This window comes from Lithobates pipiens, unplaced genomic scaffold (genome assembly GCF_037356315.1).
Source record: "Lithobates pipiens isolate NorthernLeopardFrog02 unplaced genomic scaffold, aLitPip1_a1.2 Scaffold_8, whole genome shotgun sequence".
Lineage (NCBI taxonomy): Eukaryota > Metazoa > Chordata > Amphibia > Anura > Ranidae > Lithobates > Lithobates pipiens.
Window position 1 is genome coordinate 286324776 of NW_027507903.1, and position 24132 is coordinate 286348907.

At 47.1% G+C, this 24132-nt stretch overlaps 1 protein-coding gene and 1 long non-coding RNA gene across 2 annotated transcripts; one reads left to right on the forward strand and one right to left on the reverse strand.

Annotated features, from left to right (window-relative positions):
- Nucleotides 1-4904: 4904 nt before the first annotated feature.
- On the forward strand, nt 4905-5708 carry LOC143962837 (uncharacterized). Its single transcript, XR_013270810.1, has 2 exons — nt 4905-5205; nt 5343-5708. It is a non-coding gene; the product is annotated as an uncharacterized LOC143962837 (long non-coding RNA).
- Nucleotides 5709-9376: 3668 nt separating this feature from the next.
- Nucleotides 9377-12517, reverse strand: LOC143962827 (uncharacterized). The gene is made up of 2 exons (XM_077472301.1): nt 12376-12517; nt 9377-11351 (listed from the first exon to the last, which is right to left on the reverse strand). The coding sequence occupies exons 1-2, from the start codon at nt 12385-12387 to the stop codon at nt 9408-9410; spliced, it is 1956 nt and encodes a 651-aa protein (XP_077328427.1). The 5' UTR covers nt 12388-12517; the 3' UTR covers nt 9377-9407.
- Between the last annotated feature and the right edge of the window lie 11615 nt (nt 12518-24132).

Consider the following 24132-nt stretch of genomic DNA (forward strand, 5'->3'; position numbering starts at 1 on the left):
GCAGTGAAACAGGAGGTGCAGTCCCTATCCACCAGACTTACAGCGGGGGAGGGTTCTGTGTCGGCGCTGGACCGCTGTCAGGGCTGGCTTAGCCCTTCCTTCTCTGGGCTGGCTGCTCAGCTGTCGGCTAATTGCCAGCTCTCTTCTCTCTACACAGCTACCAGCTGTTCCTGATGATGCTCGTCTGACCTGCCTACTTAAAGCCTTCCAGCTCACTTCACCTCTCCCTTCGCCTTGGTCACATCACTCGAAACCATCTCCTGCGGTTTGTCTAAAGACTCACTTGCTGACATCCCTTCTGGCTCCTTATCCTGCTTCCTGTTGCTCTACTTGGATCCCTGACTTCTGGCCTGGCTGACTACCCGATCTGGTTACTGGACTATGGTTATGTTGACCACGCTTTTTCTATTTACCTTTTTATTTTTATTAATAAACAAGTGTGATTTAATTGTACTTCTGTCTCAGTCTGATTCATGGTTTCTGACAACCGCAGAGTCTCGGAGCTAGAGGCACATCACCGTTTCCAGACCGAGAGAACAGTGGACATGCAACTACACCTGGAAGAGATGGAGGACAGAAGCCACAGGAATAACCTGTGGCTCCGCGGCCTCCCGGAGGCTACGGGAAAGGTGGATCTTGAGGCAACGGTGGCGGTTATCTTCCGCAGAGTGGCGGGAGACAAGCTACAGGGCCGACTTGCATTCGACAGGATCCATCCTGCACTGGGACCCAGGTCGGAGGACCCAGCCAGACCGCGGGATGTGATTTGTAGACTACATCACTACACCCACAAGGAGATTGTGGCGCGGAAGGCGTGGGATGTCCAAGACCTGGAGTTGGATGGAGCACAGCTAAAGATCCTGCCTGACATATCCAGGGCAAGTTACAGTGCAGAGCAATGCTGAAACCCCTCTTGGATCTGGTGAGGAGACGAAACATCACTTACCGTTGGGGTTTCCCCCTATCGGTCACCTTCCGGCGGGATCAACATTCCTTTACTCTTCGCTTGCCAGAGTCACTGCCAGCTCTCTTTGCATTTATGGGGGCTGAGCCTATAGAGATCCCTAACTGGCTTGGTTACATTCCCGGCTTCCAGGGTCGCAGGAACAGCGCTAGCGTGAGCGGGGGATTGCCTCCCAGACCTCCGCGAAGTTGTCGGCGCTCACGCACAGCATTCCCAGAGGATGCCCGTGAAGCGTAAGTACATGCTATGCATCTTTCCCCTGGCCTTGAACTCATACTTTTGGTTCCTCCCCAGTCGCTCTGCAGGTGAAGGGTATACCCTTGACTTGAACAGCCCCGGAAGCTGCCGAGCGGATTCTGCACACCAGGACCTAGCGGCTTGACTTATGGTTCCCCCGCTGACTTGTGGCCCCCCCTTTTTTTTTCATCTGAATATCGGCCATCCGGGGACAGCTTGGGTTAGGGGGAGCCGTAGGCCTCCCTATTGATCATTGGGTTTGACCCCGGCCATCCCTGGGGGGGCTGGAGTTCCCTCCCTCTGGGCTGTGTACACCTGGATATAGATGGGGCGGATCAAGCCCCTCCTAGGCAACTGTGAGTCTCTGTTACAGGAGCCTCAGCTAGCGTGACATTCATGCGCTTCCCCTCACACCACTGCTACTCCCCGGGGCTTGCCTATATAGGTGGGTCAGAGTTTAACTTTGACTTGGGCTGGTGGGTGGGTGGGATGTTGATAAGAGGTGTCACCTGTACGGCAGTGTTCGGGTTGGGGGCCGACTGTTACCTCCTGCTGTACTCCACCCCCTCCTCCTCCCGGCATTGCTTGTGGGGGCGGGGGTCTATGTGCTAGTTTATTGCCCACCTGGGGCGGTGGGAGTGGGGTTCGGGGTGGACATATGCCCAAGCGGCCGACCTATTTGCAGTTGAGACTGCCTGGAATGGCTCCAACTCTGGACCGGTACGCCACTTTTGATCCCTGCTATACAGAGCATACCGGTGGAGGACAAGGGGGATCCCTCACGGAGTCCCCACCGCCTTCATGACTTTCTGGTTAGGGGGGCAGCCTGACTGATATGCTTAGACCCATCTGGTGGACCGAGAGCATTGGGGGACATGTTCTACAAATAGCACCAGTGGGGAGGTAATCTATTGGTGAAATGTTAATAAGATGGAGGTTGGTGGCCAGAGGGGTTCTTATACTTTTGTTTCTGCTTTTTTGAAAAGAATTGCCTTGCCAGGGTTGAGTGCCTAATGTGGGGTATCTGTTAGGGTATCTCTTGACGGCTCCATGTTATTGTTATTTTTCCTCTTTGACCATGGAAGTTTCAAGCTTTGAGTTCGGGTGGGTGGGGAGGCTGGGGCCCCTCCTCTCTCTCGGTTACAGTCCTACCTTACCCCCAAATAGGCCTATGCACACCCCCAGGATCTGGAGGGTAGTGTGTCAGTTCAAGTTTTAATTTGTCTATATAGAACGTCGGGTCCTATACTTGGGACCTCCACCACTACTACTTTTCCACACACAGGAGAGTGGCCCTACCTTGTAACTTTTCCTTGGGCCCCTTTCTTGTCCTAGTCGTTTTCCTTTCCTCAACTCCTGTCTGTCTCATCTAACCTCATTCCCGTGCTCCCCTCTTCCTTCTTGATCTCTCCCCCCTCCCTTGCACAGCCGAGGTGATGGATTCTATGAAAATAGTTTCGCTTAATGCCAAGGGCCTGAACATCCCAGAAAAAAGGCGCATGCTTATGAATGACCTTTGGAAGTCCCAGACAGACGTAGCCTTTATTCAGGAAACTCACTTTCAACATGATAAATACCCACTTCTCAAAAACAGATTCTTCCCCATCGCATACCACTCTACCAACTCAATGGCCAAAACTAAAGGGGTATCCATTCTAATCTCTAGTAAACTCCCGTGGAGGTGTCAGGCAGTACTAGGAGACCCGGAAGGCTGATACATGTTCCTTAAGGGGATTGTCGGGGACGTCCAAATGACCCTAGCAATGGAATTTGCGCCCAATGAACACCAGGGCACTTTTATCACACACATTCTTAACAAGCTGAGTGATTTTACGTCGAGCCAGTTGATTCTGGGTGGAGATTTTAACATGCCCCTGATCCCCACATCAGATACTTCCACGGGCCTCTCGTCAATACCCCCGTCCCAGCGAAAGCATAGCGCCTGCAACACTCGGGTGAACGGGATTACACATACTATTCGCATACTCACAAACTCTACTCCATAATTGATTACTTCTTGATACCCCACAATCAACTACACTCAGTAACTAACTCCTCCATAGGCCATATTACATGGTCAGACCATGCTCCTGTATCCTTGACCTATACCCTTACTGGGAGACAGAAGGCCAACTCACGGTTCTGGCGGCTGAATGAGAGTCTCCTCCAAGTACCTGAAATCTTGAAGGAAGTAACTAATACTCAACTTGTGTGTTGTGTTTTTTTTATTTTTTTTCCACAGGTGAATGGGTAGGGGTACATTGTACCCCATACTCATTCACATAGGGGGCCGGGATCTGGTGGCCCCTTATTAAAGGGGGCTTCCCGATTCCGATAAGCCCCCCGCCCGCAGACCCCGACATCCAACGGCCAGGGTTGTCGGGAAGAGGCCCTTGTCCTCATCAACATGGGGACAAGGTGCTTTGGGGTGGGGTGGGGGGGCGCGCGGCCCCACCTTCCCCAGGGCACCCCCCATGTTGAGGGCACGGCACGGCTCAGGAGGGGGGCGCTCGCTTGTCCCCACCCCCTTTCCTGGCTGGCCGGGTAGCGTGCTCAGATAAGGGTCTGATATGGACCTAGGGGGGACCCCCACACCGATCTTTCTGCGTAGGGATTCCCCTTTAAGTCCATACCAGGTGACGGGTCCAGCGACGCTTCCTTAACTGGCCCCGGCTACCTGGAGCCACGCTCAAAATGAGCGGACTTTTCTCCGGGCGGGAAAAGTCAGTTCATTTCAAAAGTACGGCGGCCTGGTGCACACAGGGCCGTACTGTCCGCCAAAATGCGAGCGCGGACTTTTGGGTAAAAAAAAGTCGGCCGGAGCCTACACACGGGCGGATTGTCCGCCGGACTTTTCCACCGAATTGTTTGATCGTGTGTACGAGGCATTACTACATTATTCTTCCAGGAGAATGATGCACCAGACTGTAACCCAGGCTCCCTATGGGAAGCCCACAAGGCAGTCCTGAGGGGACTCTTAATCAGCCATGGAGCAAGAATAAAAAGAGAACGATCAGCACAGCTTTCAAAACTCTTGGCTTCTTTATCGACTACAGAGGCATGACACAAGCATGCACCCTCCCAGGCCCTAGAGTTAGAGCTTGGGACAATCCGTAAACACACCACAGACCTACTGCATTTCAAGGCCAAAGCGGCCATACAACATTGCCGCCAACTCGTGTATGAGTCTGTGGACAAATGTGGGAAAACGTTGGCTAGAGCTGTCAGGGAACTAAAACAAGTTGCCTATATCCCTCATATTACCAGCCCGAATGGCCAGAAGGCTACCCTCCCACAACAGATTTCAAATGTATTTGGCGACTTTTATGCTGTTATATAATTTACCGCGAGGTCAACCCGCTCAATCAGATGTTGACGACTATGTAGCAGGCTCCCAAATGCCAACCCTCCCTACAGATGTTAGAGATGAGCTAGAGACACCCATAACCTTAAAAATGGGGGGAGGGGGGAGAAGGGAAGAAAGTGGGACTTTAGATGAAGCACACAGCAAGTAAACAAGTTGGTCAAGCGACTAGAAAGTTATATTTATTCATATTTCATAATCGCTTGGCTTGGACACACTGGGGAGATGGACTGGCGCTAATCGCCGGACGGCTGAGCCGCCCAGGTGAAAGTATTCCTCTCGTCGGTATTGTCTCGGTCAGCGTGGTGCTGGGGGCAGGACAAAGTCGGTGCACCTGCTCTACGTGACGGATCATGTTCACTTTTTCATGGCCCATTTTTTGGCTATAGGTACACTTAAATGTTAATTTTTTTTTCTCACCACTTTGACACACATTATTAATATATTTTTATTTTACATTTTTCTCGCTTAGGCTCCCCTTTGGGATTTTCATTCACACTTCACTTCACACATGCAAATTTTCACTTTGGAGGTGCCTGTGGTGGGTATCGCCCATGCTGGCCTTTGTGGTGACCGGGAGTTGTGCTCTGCGATGTTGTGGCGATCTCCGATGCTATTCTGCTGGTGTGTGGGTGCAGACGTGAGTTGGATGCATAGCCCTCATTAACTATAAAATTATACTTTTTTTCCTCTTATATTTCTTACTCAATCTCTGTTATTTTATTTTTTATTATTTTTTGTTCATTTTTTTTAATTCATTTTTTTATTTTATTTTAGATTTACTCCATGATTTTGCTCCTGATGAGCGGTTGTCGTGCCGCGAAACGCGTCAAGATTTTATCATTTTTTATTTCTACTTTAATCATGGAACAATAAGACATCATTTGATTTTATTTGTATTCAATATAATTTATTATGAAATTATGAAAGTGTACTATATGCATTAATTATCATTGCTGCTTTTTTCAAATGTTAAGGTCTGTCGGATTGGGATACATTTTCTATACATTGTATGCTTATCCAAGATCCACCTTATAGAGGTTTGATGCCCAAAATGTTTTTTTAGAGGCTTGATGCCCAAAATGTTTTATGGTGGATTATGGATTATGAAATATGAATAAATATAACTTTCTAGTCGCTTGACCAACTTGTTTACTTGCTGTGTGCTTCATCTAAAGTCCCACTTTCTTCCCTTCTCCCCCCTCCCCCCATTTTTAATATTTTGATAGGGATGGAGGCGGGCACGTCTTTGATGCTCGCTTCATTTAAAGTCCCAAAATTGTATTCTGCTTACACCCATAAACTTAGAAGAGCTGCAGACGACCATCAGTTCCATGAAATTAGGGAAAGCCCTGGGCCCAGATGGATATACCATTCATTACTACAAAATCTTCCTTCCCATTATAGGCCCACGAATGGTAGCGTTCTTTAATTCAATTGGGACAGAAGCAATCCTTCCCAGAGACATGTTAAAAGCCCACATTTCCTTGATCCCCCAAAGAGGATAAGGATCCCACCCTGTGCGGAAGCTATAGACCCATATCTCTGTTCAACACAGACTTAAAATTGTACACCAAGATCCTGTCTTCCAGGCTGGCAAATCATCTCCAGTCTTTAATCCATCTAGACAGGTGGGTTTCATACCCACCAGGGAGGCTTGAGACAATACCATTAAAGTTTTAAACCTCCTCCATGTTGCCAGCACTGAGGGCTCTCCCTGCGTATTTCTGAGCACCGACGCTGAGAAAGTGTTTGACAGGGTGAACTGGAAGTTCATGCTTGCAGTGCTCCGTCATATAGACCTGGGAGACAGGATGCTCAATTGGATCAACAGTATCTATTCTAACCCCACGGCGCAGGTGAAAGCAATGGCCTCCTCTCAGCTCCTTTCCCTATCATGAATGGAACAAGGCAGGGGTGCCCGTTGTCCCCCCTCCTATTTGCGCTCTCACTAGAGCCTTTTCTATGCAAAATACGCCTGAACCCTGATATTCAGGGCCTCTCCCTAGGTGGCATTCATTGTAAAATCTCGGCTTATGCCGACGACCTGCTGTTTTCTTTGACCAATCCTAGGATCTCCCTCCCAAATCTTCTTAAAGAATTTGATGCCTATGGTGCGCTATCAAATCTAAATATAAATTTTTCAAAATCAGCAGCCATGGGAATAGCCATCGCCCCTTCAGTAATGCGTTCAATGCAAGCCCACTTTCGTTTCAGGTGAACAGCTGTAGCACTAAAATACTTAGGAACCATATTCCAGTAGATATGAGCTCAACTTCCCCCGTATCTTGACCAAGGCCCACACCCTATTAGAAAACTGGAATAGAGGGCTGCACTCGTGGTTCGGCAGATGTAACCTCCTGAAAATGTGTATCTTACCCAAAATCCTCTATCTCCTCCAAGCCCTTCCCATTCATATACCACACTCTATCTTTAAGCAGGTCCATGCCCTTTTTTCACGCTTTATCTGGGCCAACAAAAAAACACACTTAAATAGGGTACAGATGTCATTGCCAAACAGCAGGGAGGCTTGGGAGTACCAGACATTAAACAATACTTTCAGGCCACACACATAGGACGCTTGCTAGACTGGAGACGAAATAGAGGGACTAAACTATGGGTGCAGATTGAGCAAGCTCAGACAAACATCCCATTAAAGGGAGCGTTATGGTGCTTCGCCTCTCTCCCCTCAAGACTGAAAACACATCCACTCATGGGTACCACACTACGTCACAGTAGACAGACGGCTGTGCAGTCGTCCCTCACTTCGCACAACTCTCCGCTCTACCCAATTCTGGGACATTCTGATCTTACACCAGGCCTTCAGTCCTCTGAGTTTGGTGGGTTGCGGTGCGCAGGGTTGGACCATGTCGCTAAGTTTGTAATAGCGGGACGTTGGCTCACCTTACCAGAACTGACTGAGGGGGTAGGCACCTACCGACTACCCTTCTGGAAAGTGGTGCAGTTACACCACTTCCTTCACTCGATCTCAGACACGCAGGACTTTGCCCGTCCACTAACCACTTTTGAAGAGTATTGCACAGGTACTGAGCCACTGGCAAGAATCCTGTCCAAAATGTACTCGCTGATTAACTCGCCACCCACACAACCTTATCTACTCGGTCTGGCTGGATGGGAGGGCGAGCTTGGTTGCAAATTTTTGGAAACCCAAAACAGAAAATCGTAAGCTGTGCGGTCAAAACGTCAATTTGCACAAAAACACAGGAGACTAACTATAAAATCTGGACGAGGTGGTACCTCACGCCTTCCAGGTTGCACAAATGCTTCCCCAACACTTCGGACCGCTGTTGGCAGTGCGAGCAGGAGGAGGGCACAATGCTTCACATCTTTTGGTCCTGCTCTGAACTCTAGAATTTTTGGAGAACAGTTAGGAACTTTACCCAAAGATTTACGGATTATTTAATACCAGATAACGCAGCCTTCTTCCTCTTACACCTGTCAAAAATACAGATCAAAAAATACAAGAAATCACTGATTCGCCATCTTTTGAATGCAGCGAAGGCATGTATACTGCTTCGTTGGAAACAGCAGAGCCCGCCGACAGTGGCAGATTGGATCCGTAAGGTGGAGGAATGCAGTAAGCTAGAAGACTTGGTACTTACTGCATAACATAAACACGAGAAATACTTGTCTACCTGGGCTATCTGGAACCTCTTTATTTACTCAGATGAGGGAATTAACCTCCGAGGGCCATAAATGGCCAATAACCAGCTATAATTTCATGGCACAGGAGGCAAATTCTGGCGCCACCTCTCACCTCGGCTAACGAACCCCCCCACCTCTGCTTTTCTCTTTTCTAACTTTGCCCCCTCTGTTTCTTTTCCCATCTTAACACCTATATTTTCAATGGACTCTGTAATGTTATCTGTAACCTAAATATGTAGAAACTGTTTTAAGTACACATGTTGCATCTTCAGATTGGTTGTAATGCTGGGAACTCTCCCTTGCATCAAAAAAGAATTCGGTATATTGGATTGTACAATATTTTTTATTGTATTCTATTCTTCTCTCGTAGTTTCATAGTTATTAAAGTTGAATAAAGACACCAATTAAGCCAATTAAATTAAAGCCAATTAACCTACCTGCATGTCTTTGGTTTGTGGGAGGAAACCGGAGTACCCGGAGGAAACCCACGCAGGCACAGGGAGAACATGCAAACTCCAGGCAGGTAGTGTCGTGGTTGGGATTTGAACCAGCGACCCTTCTTACTGCTAGATGACAGTGCTAACCACTACACCACTGTGCCGCCCAGAGCCCTGCTCTGCTCCATATAGCCTCTTCTCTCATGCGATCTTCATCCTTCTCTGTTCCATTTTTTCCCTTCTCTTCGTTCTTCTCGCTTCTCCTCTTCTTTTCTCCATTTAGCCTCCTCCCCCATTCCCCAGGTATGAAGGAGAGAGACCTTCCTTTCTCCCTCTCTTTCTATCTTTTTCCCCCTTACTTTCCCCCCACTCTTTCCCTCTCCTCCAACTATTACCCCCCTCATTCTCTTCACATTACTCATCTCTTTTTTCATCTCTTTTTTCTTCAGCCCCCTTCTTCTCGGCTCTTCTTCCCTTCTCCTTTGTTCTTCTCGCTTCTCCTCTTCTTTTCTCCATTTAGCCCCCTCTCTCTTAGGTAAGGGGGGAGATAGAAAGAGAGGGTGGAAAGGGGGTCTCTCACGCCTATGAGCATGTCCCCCTCTCTCACTCCTCTCCTCCCCCATGCCCCAGGTAAGAAGGAGAGAGACCTTCCTTTCTCCCTCTCTTTCTATCTTTTTCCCTCTTACTTTCCCCCCACTCTCCCTCTCCTTCAACTATCAACCCCCTCATTCTCTTCACATTAATCATCTCTTTTTTTCATCAGCCCCCTTCTTCTAGCCTCTTCTCTCATGCGATCTTCTTTCTGCTGCATCCACTGTTCTCTTAATTTTTTATCCCTTCTTTTTGCCTCTTCCTCTTTCAATTTGTCCTCCCTTTTCTGTACCTCTCTTTCCCATCTTTTCAGTTTTTCTCTCCTCTCCTCTGCTCTTTTACATTTATCCTCCTCTCTCTTGCGATCTTCTTCCAGCTGCTTCTCCTGTGCTGCTTTTCTGTTTTCCCATTTTCTCACCTGCTCAGCTCTGAATTTGTCCATCCTTCTCTGTTCCTCTTTTTCCTGTCTCTTTCGTTCTTCTCGCTTCTCCTCATCTTTTCTCCATTTAGCCTCCTCTCTCTTGCGGTCTTCTTCCAGCTGCTTCTTCTCTTTTGCTTTTCTGTCTTCCCATATTTGTGTCTGCTTATCTCTGAGTTCGTCCAAGATTTTCTTTTCCTCTTCTTCCCTTCTCTTCTGTTCTTCTCTCTTTTCCTCTGCTTTTCTCCATTTAGCCTCCTCTCTCTTGCGATCTTCTTCCAGCCTGTTCTCCTCTTCTGTTTTTCTGTTTTCCCATCTTTGCGTCTGCTTATCTCTGAGTCTGTCCATTGTTATCTGTTCCCTTTCTTTCTCTTTCTTCCTTCCTTCTCTCTTCTCCTCTGCTTTTCTGCATTTAGACTCCTCTTTCTTGCGATATTCTTCCAGCAGCTTCACCTCTTCTTCTTTTGTGTTTTCCCATTTTCTTGCCTCCCCATTTATGATTCTGTCCAGCCTTCTCTGATCTTCTTCTTCCCTTGTCTTCTGTTTTTCTCTATTGTCCTCTGCTTTTTTCCATTCAGCTTCTTCCCTCTTGTAATTTTCTTGCAGCCTCTCCTGCTCTAGTCTTTGCATCTTCTCTTCTCTTTTTCTGTTTTCCCATATTTCCGCCTCCTCAGCTTTTAATTTTTCCTCCCTTCTCTGTTTCTCCTCTTCCTTTCTCTTCTGTTTTTCTCTTGTCTTCCTCAAATTGGCTTCCTCCCTCTCAAAATCTTCTTCCAGCTGCTTCTTCTCATCTCTTTTTTTCTTGTCCCATTTGCGCTGCTCCTCATCTCTGAATTTTTCCTTCCTTCTCAGTTCCTCTTTATCCTTTCTCGTCTGTTCTTTTCTCCTCTCCTCTGCTTTTTTCCATTGAGCTTCCTCCCTCTTGCGATCATCATCCAGATGCTTCCTTTCTTCTCTTTTTTTCTGTTCCCATTTGCGCTGCTCCTCATCTCTGATTTTTGCCATCCTTCTTTGTTCCTCTTCTTCCTTTCTCTTCTGTTCTTTTCTTATCTCTTCTGCTTTTCTCCAAGTAGCTTCTTCGTACATGCGATCCCCTTCAAGCTGCTTCTTTTCTGCTCCTATTCTGTTTTTCCATTTTTTCGCCTCCTCATTAATGAGTTTTTCCTCCTTTCCCTGTTCCTCCTTATCCTTTCTCTTCTGTTCATCGATCTTCTCTTCTGCTTTTATCCAATTGGCTTCCTCCCCCTTGCGAACTGCTTCCAGCAGCTTCTTCTCTTCTCTTTTTTTGTTTTCCCATTTTCTCTTCTCCTCCTCTCTGCATTTTTCCTCCCTTTGCTGTTCCTCTTTTTCCTCTCTCTTTTGTTTTTCTCTCTCCTCCTCTGCTTTTCTCCAATTGGCTTCATCCCTCTTGCGAACTGCTTCCAGCAGCTTCTTTTCTTCTATTTTTTTGATTTCCCATTTTCTCTCCTCCTCCTCTCTGAATTGTTCCTTCCTTCTCTGTTCCTCCTTTTCCTTTCTCTTCTGCTCTTTAGCCCTCGCCTCTGCTTTTCTCTGTTTCTCTTTAGCCTCCTCTCTCTTGCGTTCTTCTTCCAACCACTTCTCCTTTACACTCCTTACTTTATCCCATTTGCTCGCCTCATCAACTCTCCTATAGTTGATGGTGTTCATTTTTCCCTATGAATGAAAAGAAGAAGATCAGCCTAAATTCATATTTAAAAGTTGCGTAACATTGGCATTCATTTGGATTTTGTTTTGTATGGTTTATTATATGATTGTGAAGTTTCTGAAAAAAATGTTCATATTTGATCTGCATTACATGAGGTGAATGTAAACTCATATTCTATGTCTGACTATGTTTGGCATCGTTCCTCGCTGTATACAGTTTTCTTAAAGTGTATGCTGAGCCACAACCTTTTGTTATAATTTTAGATAGTATAGGGAAGAGTTAAAACCCCTATGGAGTTTTTCTTTTTTTCCTGTGATCAGGAGATTTCTCATCACTTCTTGTCCTAGAGATGCAACGGGAAATTTGAGAAAATCTCTCTAAAATGAATGTAATTTCTATCTTAATTGTCACAGGATTGGGTGTCCCCATTTTAAGACTTTACCTCCCCAATTGCTCAGAATTTTTTAAATTACCACTCCTAAGCGGCAATACAGATAACAATAACAACTCAACACAGTGTCTAAATTCTCACCACTCTATACAAAAATTATAAACGTCTTCACATAGAATTTTAAAGGACAATTAAAGTCAAGAACAAACATTTAATATGTTGAAGTTAGATAGTCCTTAGATGTGATGGCTGCTTTAGTTTTCATTTTTCATGATTTTCAGCAAGTACAGAAAGTACCCGCTGACCTGTCAAAAAATGCTGTGAATAGACAGCATTATCAAATTAATTTTTTTTCTGTAAACTGCTAATTTTCCCATCTCCCATGTAATTGGAATAAACAAAGGCAGACATGTTTGTAGTCCTGCCTGGGTGGCAGCAATGAGTTCTTACATAGATACAGTGGAGGAGTGAGTATAGTCACCCAGGGACAGGAAATGCGTTCTTCACAGGAAGTGAAAATGTAGCGAAAAAGTCTGACCATATTAGGTCAATAATGTCAAGAGCCTTTGTTCTCCTTTGTGTATGTGCAGTTGTGAGTGTGAAGTCATATAAGAATAGTGAAAAAATATATAGATACTTACTGAATAGCTCATCTTGAAATTTGTCTCTGAAAACTCCAAATAAAATCGGATGCTCTTTAAGACAATGAATACGTTTCCCAAACGTTTACCAAACGCCTGCTAAACCTCAAATTTCTCAAATCTCAAAAAGTTGTCGGCCACTAAATCTGTAAAGATAGAAAAAGACAATATTTAGTAATAAATTCTTGTAACCAGACATCACACAAAGTCATTGACCATAACTACAACTAATGTTAAACATTAAACAACTACTGAACAAGAGCCACAGGCAAAGGTAGTAACGTCTTGATTTTAACTGATTTTTAATCCCTTTTCCTTTAAAGAGCCGCTGACCACCTATGATGATGGGATCATTTGTTTAAAAGTTGGGAGGTGTGGGGGGGTATAGAGTGCCAGTAAACACCAATGATTGTGGGATCGATGTATTAAGGCCCCTTTCACACTGACACGTTTTTTCAGGCGCTACAGCGCTAAAAATAGCGCCTGTATAGCGGCTGAAAAAAGCGTCTCCTTTCACTCCAGTATGAAAGCCGGAGGGCTTTCACACTGGAGCGGTGCGCTAGCAGGACGGTAAAAAAAGTCCTGATAGCAGCATCTTTGGAGCGGTGTATTCACCGCTCCTACCCATCGAATTCAATGGGGCAGCGCAGCTATACCGCTGGCAAAGCGCCACTGCAGCGTGCTTTGCGGGCAATTTTAACCCTTTTTCGGCCGCTAGCGGGAGTTAAAACCGCTATAACGGCGGTAAAGCGTAAGTAAAAATACCACCGTTTTACCCCCGACGCCCGCACCGCCCCAGTGTGGAAGGGGCCTTAAGGTAAAGAAATGAGAGATAAAGGTAGCAAACCCAAACTCTCACTCTTTTTTTCTTCTTTTATATAATATAGTTATAATATATATATATATATATATATATATATATATATATATATATATATAATGTAATGTAATATAATTCCCAATAATATGCTAGATAGAACCAGTGATGTCACTGCAGGGCTGAGGGAAAAGTCTTTTACTGCCCTTCCCCCACGGCGGAATAACCCTTTCACTTCCTTAGTGCAGGCTTTTCTACATTGGCTATGGCTGCTTTCTAAAGAAAACATACTCTAGGACTATTCCCAGCTTTGGATATCATGTACCGGCTTGCAGGTGATTTAAACTAAAAGATCAGGTGGAATCTAAAAATAGTTCAAATCACAGACTTGGCTGCTCCGCCCCCTTTTCTCCAATTAACTAATGTAATATAATGCAGTAATTGATCTAATATAATCATATCATTTGTGAAATGTTATGAATTACTGTGATAATGCAATGATGTTATTCATTAATATAATTAATGTAATTAGTGTAATGTAATTGAAAGAAAAATTGCCATATTGCAATAAATAATATTGTATGGAGGCTTTTCTACATAGACTATGGCTGTTTTGTAAGGAGAACATACCATAGAATTATGCCCAGCTTTGGTTTTCATGTACCGGCACCCTGCCCCCCTTTATACAAACACACACATATTCTACAATTTGTGCAGAGCAAAGCATGACCTACCTCCTCACACTCCCAGCAACAACTGACTCTGACAACAACTGGCCTCTCTTATATCTACTGCCGTTGCTATAGCAACTGCCAACTGCCACTCCTATACCAACTGCCAGAATCTTGGCATGTGTCCAAGACAATACCATATATGGGCATAGGAGTAAAGTGCCCAAGCCATGAGACCTGTGCAGTGCAATGGGGATATTAATGTAATGATAGAAATAATATAAATTGATGTCATTAATATAAACCATAACCAATGCTGGGAAGAGGGAAGGTCAAAGGGCACCACGTCCTAAATATATACAATTTTTGTTTAGTATGGAAGCAGGACTTTCATGGTGCCAAGGGTAAATCAATGTTAGAAATTAATATTAAAAAAATTCAGGCAATTTAAACTAACATTTCAGTTAGGATTTAAAAATAATGCTGGCAGGTGATTTCATGTCCCTGTATATACAAAATATAACTGAATATTAGATACATTAATGGCTATCTGTCCATCCAAATCTCATGTTAAAAATGAACTGCAAGACAAACTAGCATTTATTTTTAAATTCTTACAGTGGGGAAAAAAAAACTGACAGGCTGACCTGAGTCCAGGGAAAATGTAAAATCGTAGTCACATGACCAGAAATAAGGAGACTTAACCCTATCACTGCCAGAGCATTTTTTGCAAATATTTTTTTTTTATTGTTTACATGTTTAAAAAATTATTTTAGGCTTGAAGATGACATAAACCCCCCCAAATGTTATATATATTCTGAAAGCAGAGACTCTAGAGCAGCCTTTCTCAACCTTTTCAACACAAAGGAACACTGGTGGTCACTGGGAAGAATTACCTCCTTACAGATAGCTAAAAAGGATCAATGGGATAGGGAAATCTGTTTACATCTGCCGTTTCATAGAGGTGAATGGAGGGTTTGATTTAATTGGACAGAAAGGGGCCTTTCACACTAATGCAGTGCAGTGCACCTGTGTCTTTCCTGCGGATTAGCTACACTTTACCATAGACTTCTATTATATCCTGCAGGTGTGGTGCACTTTCTGAAAGCTCACCAAACCCGCAGGTAATAACAGAAGTCTATGCCTCAGTGCAGGTAACCTGAAGGTGCACTGCACCTGCGGATCAGTTTGAAAGAAGCGCAGTAACCACTACACAGATATGCCCATGTATACACTGCAATTTTAGTAATAAACTGACCTTTATTAACCACTTCAATACAGGGCATTTATACACCTTCCTTACCAGACCAATTTTTAGCTTTCAGCGCTCTCACATTTTGAATGCCAATAACTCAGTCATGCAACACTGTACCCAAACAAAATTGTTATCATTTTTTTCATACAAATAGAGCTTTCTTTTGGTGGTATTTAATCACCACTGGGTTTTTTATTTTTTGCGACATAAGTGAAAAAAGAGCGAAAATTTTGAAAAAAAAACATTTTTTTGTTTCTATGATAAAATTTTGCAAATAAGTAATTTTTGTTCATAAATTTGGGCCAAAATGTATACGGCTACATCTCTTTGGAAAAATAAACCAAATTAGAGGATATTATTTAGTCTCTTTGAAAGTTATAAAGTCTACAAGCTATGGTGAAAATCATTGAAAATTGATCACATCTGATCACACCTGATGTACTGAAGGCCTATCTCATTTCTTGAAGTTCTGAAATGTCAATAAAGTACAAAAACCCCCCCAAAATTTTTGGGAAAAGTAGATAGTCCAAGGTATTTAGTAAGAGGCATGGTGAGTTTTTTGAAGTTGTAATTTTTTCCCGCAATTCTTGGGAAAAAGAAGAATGTTTTTGTTTTTTTTGTTTTTACAAAATTGTCATAATAACAAGTTATTTCTCATACACAGCATATGCATACTTCCAATTACACCCCAAAATACATTCTGCAACTCTTCCCGAGTTTGGCAATACTACATGTGTGGGACTTTTACACAGGCTGGCCACACAGAGAGATCCAACATGCAGGGAACACCGTAAGCGGTTCTAGGAGCATAAACAACACCTCTAATTTCCTAACGACCTATTACATTTGTGAAGGCCCTGGAGCACCAGGACAGTAGAATTACCCACAAAATTACCCCATTTTGGAAAGCAGACACCCCAATGTATATTCTATGAGGCACAATGAGTCTTTTGAACAGTTCATTTTTTTCCACAAGTCTTCGGAAAACATGGAAAGAAAATGAAAACATTTTTTTTTTACACAAAGTGGTCAGTTTATAAGGTATTTCTAACTCAAAGCAAAGCATGTACATAGCAAAAATTACACCCCAAAATACATTCTGCTACTAATCCTGAGTATGGCGATACCACATGTATGTGACTTTTACACAGCATGTCCACATACAGAGGCCCAACATGCAGGGAGCGCCATCAGGTGTTCTAGGAGCATAAATGACACCTCTAATTTCCTAACGACCTATTACATTTGTGAATTACCCATGAAATGACCCCATTTTGGAAAACAAACACCCCAAAGTATATTCTATGAAGCATTATGAGTCTTTTGAACGGTTAATTTTTTTACACAAGTCTTCGGAAAACATGGAAAGAAAATTAAATTAGTTTTTATTTTTTTACACAAAGTTGTCCATTTATAAGATATTTCTAACACATAGCATGTATATAGCAACAATTACACCCCAAAACACATTCTGCTACTCCTCCTGAGTATTGCGATACCACATATGTGAGACTTTTATACAGCCTGGCCTTATACAGAGGTCCAACATTGAAGTGGTACCTTCAGGCGTTCTAGGAGCATAAATGACACATCTCATTTCATTCCTACCTATCACACTTTTGAAGGTCCTGGAGCACCAGGACAATGGAATTGCCCACAAAATGACCCCATTTTGGAAAGCAAACACCCCAATGTGTATTCTATGAGGCATGGGCTGCAAATGGGTACTCGGGTACTCTGACGAGCTGGTGACAGGTACTCTGTTACTCCGACGGGTTGGTGACAGGTACTCCGTTACTCCAACGGGCTGGTGACAGGTACTCGGGTACTCCGACGGGCTGATGACAGGTACTCGGGTACTCCGACGGGCTGGAGACAGGTACTCGGGTACTCCGACGAGCTGGTGACAGGTACTCTGTTACTCCGACGGGCTGGTGACAGGTACTCTGTTACTCCGACGGGCTGGTGACAGGTACTCTGTTACTCCGGGCTGGTGACAGGTACTCTGTTACTCCGACGGGCTGGTGACAGGTACTCTGTTACTCCAACGGGCTGGTGACAGGTACTCGGGTACTCCGACGGGCTGGTGACAGGTACTCGGGTACTCCGACGGGCTGGTGACAGGTACTCGGGTACTCTGATGGGCTGGTGACAGGTACTCGGGTACTCCGATGGGCTAGTGACAGGTACTCGGGTACTCCGACGGGCTGGTGACAGGTACTCGGGTACTCCGACGGGCCGGTGACAGGTACTCGGGTACTCCCACGGGCTGGTGACAGGTACTCAGGTACGCCGACGGGCTGGTGACAGGCATTCGGGTACTCAGTTGAACTGTGACAGGTACTCAGATGAACTGTGACAGGTACTCAGATGGGCTGTGACAGGTACTCGGGTACTCAGATGGGCTGTGACAGATACTCAAGTACTCAGGTATTCAGATGGGCTGTGACAGGTACTCAGGTACTCGGGTACTCAGATGGGTTGTGACAGGTACTCGGGTACTCAGATGGGCTGGGACAGGTACTCAGATGGGCTGTGACAGGTACTTGGGTACTCAGATGGGCTGGGACAGGTACTCAGATGGGCTGGGACAGGTACTCGGGTACTCAGATGGACTGTGACAGGTACTCAGGTACTCAGATGGGCTGTGATGGGTATTCAGGTACTTGGGTACTCAGATGGGCTGTGACAGGTACTCAGGTACTCGGGTACTCAGATGGGCTGTGACAGGTACTCGGGTACTCAGATGGGCTGGGACAGGTACTCAGATGGGCTGGGACAGGTACTCAGGTAGGCGGTTATTCAGATGCGCTGGGACAGGTACTCGGGTACTCAGATGGGCTGACAGGTGCTCAGGTACTCAGATGGACTGTGACAGGTACTTGTGTACTCAGATGGGCTGACAGGTACTCAGATGGGCTGGGACAGGTACTCGGGTACTCAAAATGGGCTAGGACAGGTACTTGGGTACTCAGATGGGCTGGGACAGGTACTCGGGTACTCAGATGGGCTGTGATGGGTGATGACAGGCACTTTGATGGGTGGTGACAAGTACTTTGTGGGTGGTGACAGGTCCACTTTATTGGGGGGGTAATCAGTGTGTGATTGGTGTACACTAGGTGGTAACGGGATGTTATCGCAATTTGATCCTCACACACGATCAGTGTGTGAGGCGGAGAACCCGGTAACATCTCGTTACCGTGGTTTGTTTATATTCTGTGACCGGCTGTGATTGGACACAGCCGTTCACTTGGTAAAGAGACAATTTCATTGGCTCTTTACTACGATCGGGGCTGGGCTGTGTCAGGGTGACAAGCCGCATCCCCGATCGGCGCTCTGCATGCGCCTTAGGCACGTGTACGAGCCCTGTAACAGCACAGTACATGTGACCGCCTGTGATTGGGCACGGCCGGTCACATGTATCAGGGGGTGGATGGGGATGAAAATCTCACAGAAAGGGGATGGGCTGTGTCCGAGGGACACACCTCATCCACGATCACCGTGCTGCGGGCCCCCCGGGGAGCGGAAAAATACCGAGGCAGTCATATGACGTCCACCCAGGATGCGAGATCCCATCTGTGGCCGTCATATGACTATGGCCGGGTATTGAAGTGGTTAACAGTCTTCCATTCAGGTATCGCCGGCTGTTGCTGTCCCCGGCAGAGTGCATTTGATATCACTCTGCCTGTGGCAAGAGATGGCGCTATACAGGAAGCATCAGCTTATACAGCTCTGCTCCACAGCTGCTTGCTTTGCCGGCTTCATTAACACAGATGCTTTGGGATGGCGGGTCTGCAACCCATGATCTGGGCTTGCCAATCTGCCATCCCACAGAAGGAGGTCGCGGGCCACATCAGAGGGCTCCGTGGGCCACTGGTTGGGCACCCCTGCCTTAGACCATTCAGAGTAAGAATAGTTAACCACTACTCTCTGAATTTGTTTTTTAGCCAGTTTTCTATCCATTTACAAATTGATCTTTCCAAGCCTGTAGATTTCACCTTACATAGGCTACTGTGTGCCAAAGTCCATCCAAATGTGCATGCTTATGCCCATGAGCATGTCCCCCTCTCTCACCCCTCTCCTCCCCCCTTTCTCCAGGGAGAAGGAGAGAAACCTTTTCTTTCCCCCCTCTCTTTCTCTCCTCCCCCCCATCCCTCCTCATCTCTCACGCCCATAAACACATCCCCCTCTCTTCCCCCAGGGGGAAGGTGAGAGACCTTCCTTTCTACCCTCTCTTTCTGTCTTTTTTCTCCTTACCCCCCCTCTCTCACGCCGATGAGCACGCCCCCCTCTCCTCCCCCATTCCCCTAGGGGGATCTACAGAGGCCTTCCTTTCCACCCTCTCTTTCTATCTCCCCCCCTCTTACTTCCCCCTCTGTCTCTCACGCCCATGAGCATGTCCCCCTCTCTCACTCCTCTCCTCCCCCATTCCCCAGGGAAGGAGAGAGACCTTCCTTTCTCCCTCTCTTTATTTTCCCCCTTACCCCCCCTCTGTCTCTCACTCCCATGAGCACGTCCCCCTCTCTAACCTCTCTCCTCCCCCATTCTCCCAGTGGCAAGGAGAGAGACCTTCCTTTCTCCCTTCTCTTTCTATCTTTTTCCCCCCTCACTCTGCCCCCACTCTCTCCCTCTCCTCCAAGTATCACCCACCTCATTCTCTTCACATTACTCATTACTTCCTCTGGATTAACTGTGGGTATAGAATTGGGTATATTGGGGCGTGGCCTGGACATGGCGGAGTGGAGAGGTGTTTGAGAGGAGCTCCAGGCCGTCACCTATCCTACCCAATCTATTTTGCTCCTTTGACTGCATTATGCTCTCCTCGAGGAAGCGCTCATCAAAGAGAAAAAAGAGGTCCACTAAACAGACCCCTTCAGCATCTCCGCCCGGGGGAAATACAACGTTTATTCCAGCAGTTACAGTCCGTCTCCCCGGACCGCAAGATGGAGGAGGCACATGCTTCCCACAGCGCAGAACATGATACTCAACCTGCTTTGCCGTCAGGCTCCCAAAGCCCTAAGCTTTACCGCAGCACCCCGTCAGCTATCTCAGCGGTACCGGGAGGGTCACCACAATTTCCCCTGACATATTTGGCAAACGAAGAGCTGGGGGCCATACTCCGAGCCCTCCCGACAAAAGCAGACATTGAAGCTCTGGTCGGGCGGGTTGAGGCGGCGCACCATAAGGAGTTACAGGCAGTGAAACAGGAGGTGCAGTCCCTATCCACCAGACTTACAGCGGGGGAGGGTTCTGTGTCGGCGCTGGACCGCTGTCAGGGCTGGCTTAGCCCTTCCTTCTCTGGGCTGGCTGCTCAGCTGTCGGCTAATTGCCAGCTCTCTTCTCTCTACACAGCTACCAGCTGTTCCTGATGATGCTCGTCTGACCTGCCTACTTAAAGCCTTCCAGCTCACTTCACCTCTCCCTTCGCCTTGGTCACATCACTCGAAACCATCTCCTGCGGTTTGTCTAAAGACTCACTTGCTGACATCCCTTCTGGCTCCTTATCCTGCTTCCTGTTGCTCTACTTGGATCCCTGACTTCTGGCCTGGCTGACTACCCGATCTGGTTACTGGACTATGGTTATGTTGACCACGCTTTTTCTATTTACCTTTTTATTTTTATTAATAAACAAGTGTGATTTAATTGTACTTCTGTCTCAGTCTGATTCATGGTTTCTGACAACCGCAGAGTCTCGGAGCTAGAGGCACATCACCGTTTCCAGACCGAGAGAACAGTGGACATGCAACTACACCTGGAAGAGATGGAGGACAGAAGCCACAGGAATAACCTGTGGCTCCGCGGCCTCCCGGAGGCTACGGGAAAGGTGGATCTTGAGGCAACGGTGGCGGTTATCTTCCGCAGAGTGGCGGGAGACAAGCTACAGGGCCGACTTGCATTCGACAGGATCCATCCTGCACTGGGACCCAGGTCGGAGGACCCAGCCAGACCGCGGGATGTGATTTGTAGACTACATCACTACACCCACAAGGAGATTGTGGCGCGGAAGGCGTGGGATGTCCAAGACCTGGAGTTGGATGGAGCACAGCTAAAGATCCTGCCTGACATATCCAGGGCAAGTTACAGTGCAGAGCAATGCTGAAACCCCTCTTGGATCTGGTGAGGAGACGAAACATCACTTACCGTTGGGGTTTCCCCCTATCGGTCACCTTCCGGCGGGATCAACATTCCTTTACTCTTCGCTTGCCAGAGTCACTGCCAGCTCTCTTTGCATTTATGGGGGCTGAGCCTATAGAGATCCCTAACTGGCTTGGTTACATTCCCGGCTTCCAGGGTCGCAGGAACAGCGCTAGCGTGAGCGGGGGATTGCCTCCCAGACCTCCGCGAAGTTGTCGGCGCTCACGCACAGCATTCCCAGAGGATGCCCGTGAAGCGTAAGTACATGCTATGCATCTTTCCCCTGGCCTTGAACTCATACTTTTGGTTCCTCCCCAGTCGCTCTGCAGGTGAAGGGTATACCCTTGACTTGAACAGCCCCGGAAGCTGCCGAGCGGATTCTGCACACCAGGACCTAGCGGCTTGACTTATGGTTCCCCCGCTGACTTGTGGCCCCCCCTTTTTTTTTCATCTGAATATCGGCCATCCGGGGACAGCTTGGGTTAGGGGGAGCCGTAGGCCTCCCTATTGATCATTGGGTTTGACCCCGGCCATCCCTGGGGGGGCTGGAGTTCCCTCCCTCTGGGCTGTGTACACCTGGATATAGATGGGGCGGATCAAGCCCCTCCTAGGCAACTGTGAGTCTCTGTTACAGGAGCCTCAGCTAGCGTGACATTCATGCGCTTCCCCTCACACCACTGCTACTCCCCGGGGCTTGCCTATATAGGTGGGTCAGAGTTTAACTTTGACTTGGGCTGGTGGGTGGGTGGGATGTTGATAAGAGGTGTCACCTGTACGGCAGTGTTCGGGTTGGGGGCCGACTGTTACCTCCTGCTGTACTCCACCCCCTCCTCCTCCCGGCATTGCTTGTGGGGGCGGGGGTCTATGTGCTAGTTTATTGCCCACCTGGGGCGGTGGGAGTGGGGTTCGGGGTGGACATATGCCCAAGCGGCCGACCTATTTGCAGTTGAGACTGCCTGGAATGGCTCCAACTCTGGACCGGTACGCCACTTTTGATCCCTGCTATACAGAGCATACCGGTGGAGGACAAGGGGGATCCCTCACGGAGTCCCCACCGCCTTCATGACTTTCTGGTTAGGGGGGCAGCCTGACTGATATGCTTAGACCCATCTGGTGGACCGAGAGCATTGGGGGACATGTTCTACAAATAGCACCAGTGGGGAGGTAATCTATTGGTGAAATGTTAATAAGATGGAGGTTGGTGGCCAGAGGGGTTCTTATACTTTTGTTTCTGCTTTTTTGAAAAGAATTGCCTTGCCAGGGTTGAGTGCCTAATGTGGGGTATCTGTTAGGGTATCTCTTGACGGCTCCATGTTATTGTTATTTTTCCTCTTTGACCATGGAAGTTTCAAGCTTTGAGTTCGGGTGGGTGGGGAGGCTGGGGCCCCTCCTCTCTCTCGGTTACAGTCCTACCTTACCCCCAAATAGGCCTATGCACACCCCCAGGATCTGGAGGGTAGTGTGTCAGTTCAAGTTTTAATTTGTCTATATAGAACGTCGGGTCCTATACTTGGGACCTCCACCACTACTACTTTTCCACACACAGGAGAGTGGCCCTACCTTGTAACTTTTCCTTGGGCCCCTTTCTTGTCCTAGTCGTTTTCCTTTCCTCAACTCCTGTCTGTCTCATCTAACCTCATTCCCGTGCTCCCCTCTTCCTTCTTGATCTCTCCCCCCTCCCTTGCACAGCCGAGGTGATGGATTCTATGAAAATAGTTTCGCTTAATGCCAAGGGCCTGAACATCCCAGAAAAAAGGCGCATGCTTATGAATGACCTTTGGAAGTCCCAGACAGACGTAGCCTTTATTCAGGAAACTCACTTTCAACATGATAAATACCCACTTCTCAAAAACAGATTCTTCCCCATCGCATACCACTCTACCAACTCAATGGCCAAAACTAAAGGGGTATCCATTCTAATCTCTAGTAAACTCCCGTGGAGGTGTCAGGCAGTACTAGGAGACCCGGAAGGCTGATACATGTTCCTTAAGGGGATTGTCGGGGACGTCCAAATGACCCTAGCAATGGAATTTGCGCCCAATGAACACCAGGGCACTTTTATCACACACATTCTTAACAAGCTGAGTGATTTTACGTCGAGCCAGTTGATTCTGGGTGGAGATTTTAACATGCCCCTGATCCCCACATCAGATACTTCCACGGGCCTCTCGTCAATACCCCCGTCCCAGCGAAAGCATAGCGCCTGCAACACTCGGGTGAACGGGATTACACATACTATTCGCATACTCACAAACTCTACTCCATAATTGATTACTTCTTGATACCCCACAATCAACTACACTCAGTAACTAACTCCTCCATAGGCCATATTACATGGTCAGACCATGCTCCTGTATCCTTGACCTATACCCTTACTGGGAGACAGAAGGCCAACTCACGGTTCTGGCGGCTGAATGAGAGTCTCCTCCAAGTACCTGAAATCTTGAAGGAAGTAACTAATACTCAACTTGTGTGTTGTGTTTTTTTTATTTTTTTTCCACAGGTGAATGGGTAGGGGTACATTGTACCCCATACTCATTCACATAGGGGGCTGGGATCTGGTGGCCCCTTATTAAAGGGGGCTTCCCGATTCCGATAAGCCCCCCGCCCGCAGACCCCGACATCCAACGGCCAGGGTTGTCGGGAAGAGGCCCTTGTCCTCATCAACATGGGGACAAGGTGCTTTGGGGTGGGGTGGGGGGGCGCGCGGCCCCACCTTCCCCAGGGCACCCCCCATGTTGAGGGCACGGCACGGCTCAGGAGGGGGGCGCTCGCTTGTCCCCACCCCCTTTCCTGGCTGGCCGGGTAGCGTGCTCAGATAAGGGTCTGATATGGACCTAGGGGGGACCCCCACACCGATCTTTCTGCGTAGGGATTCC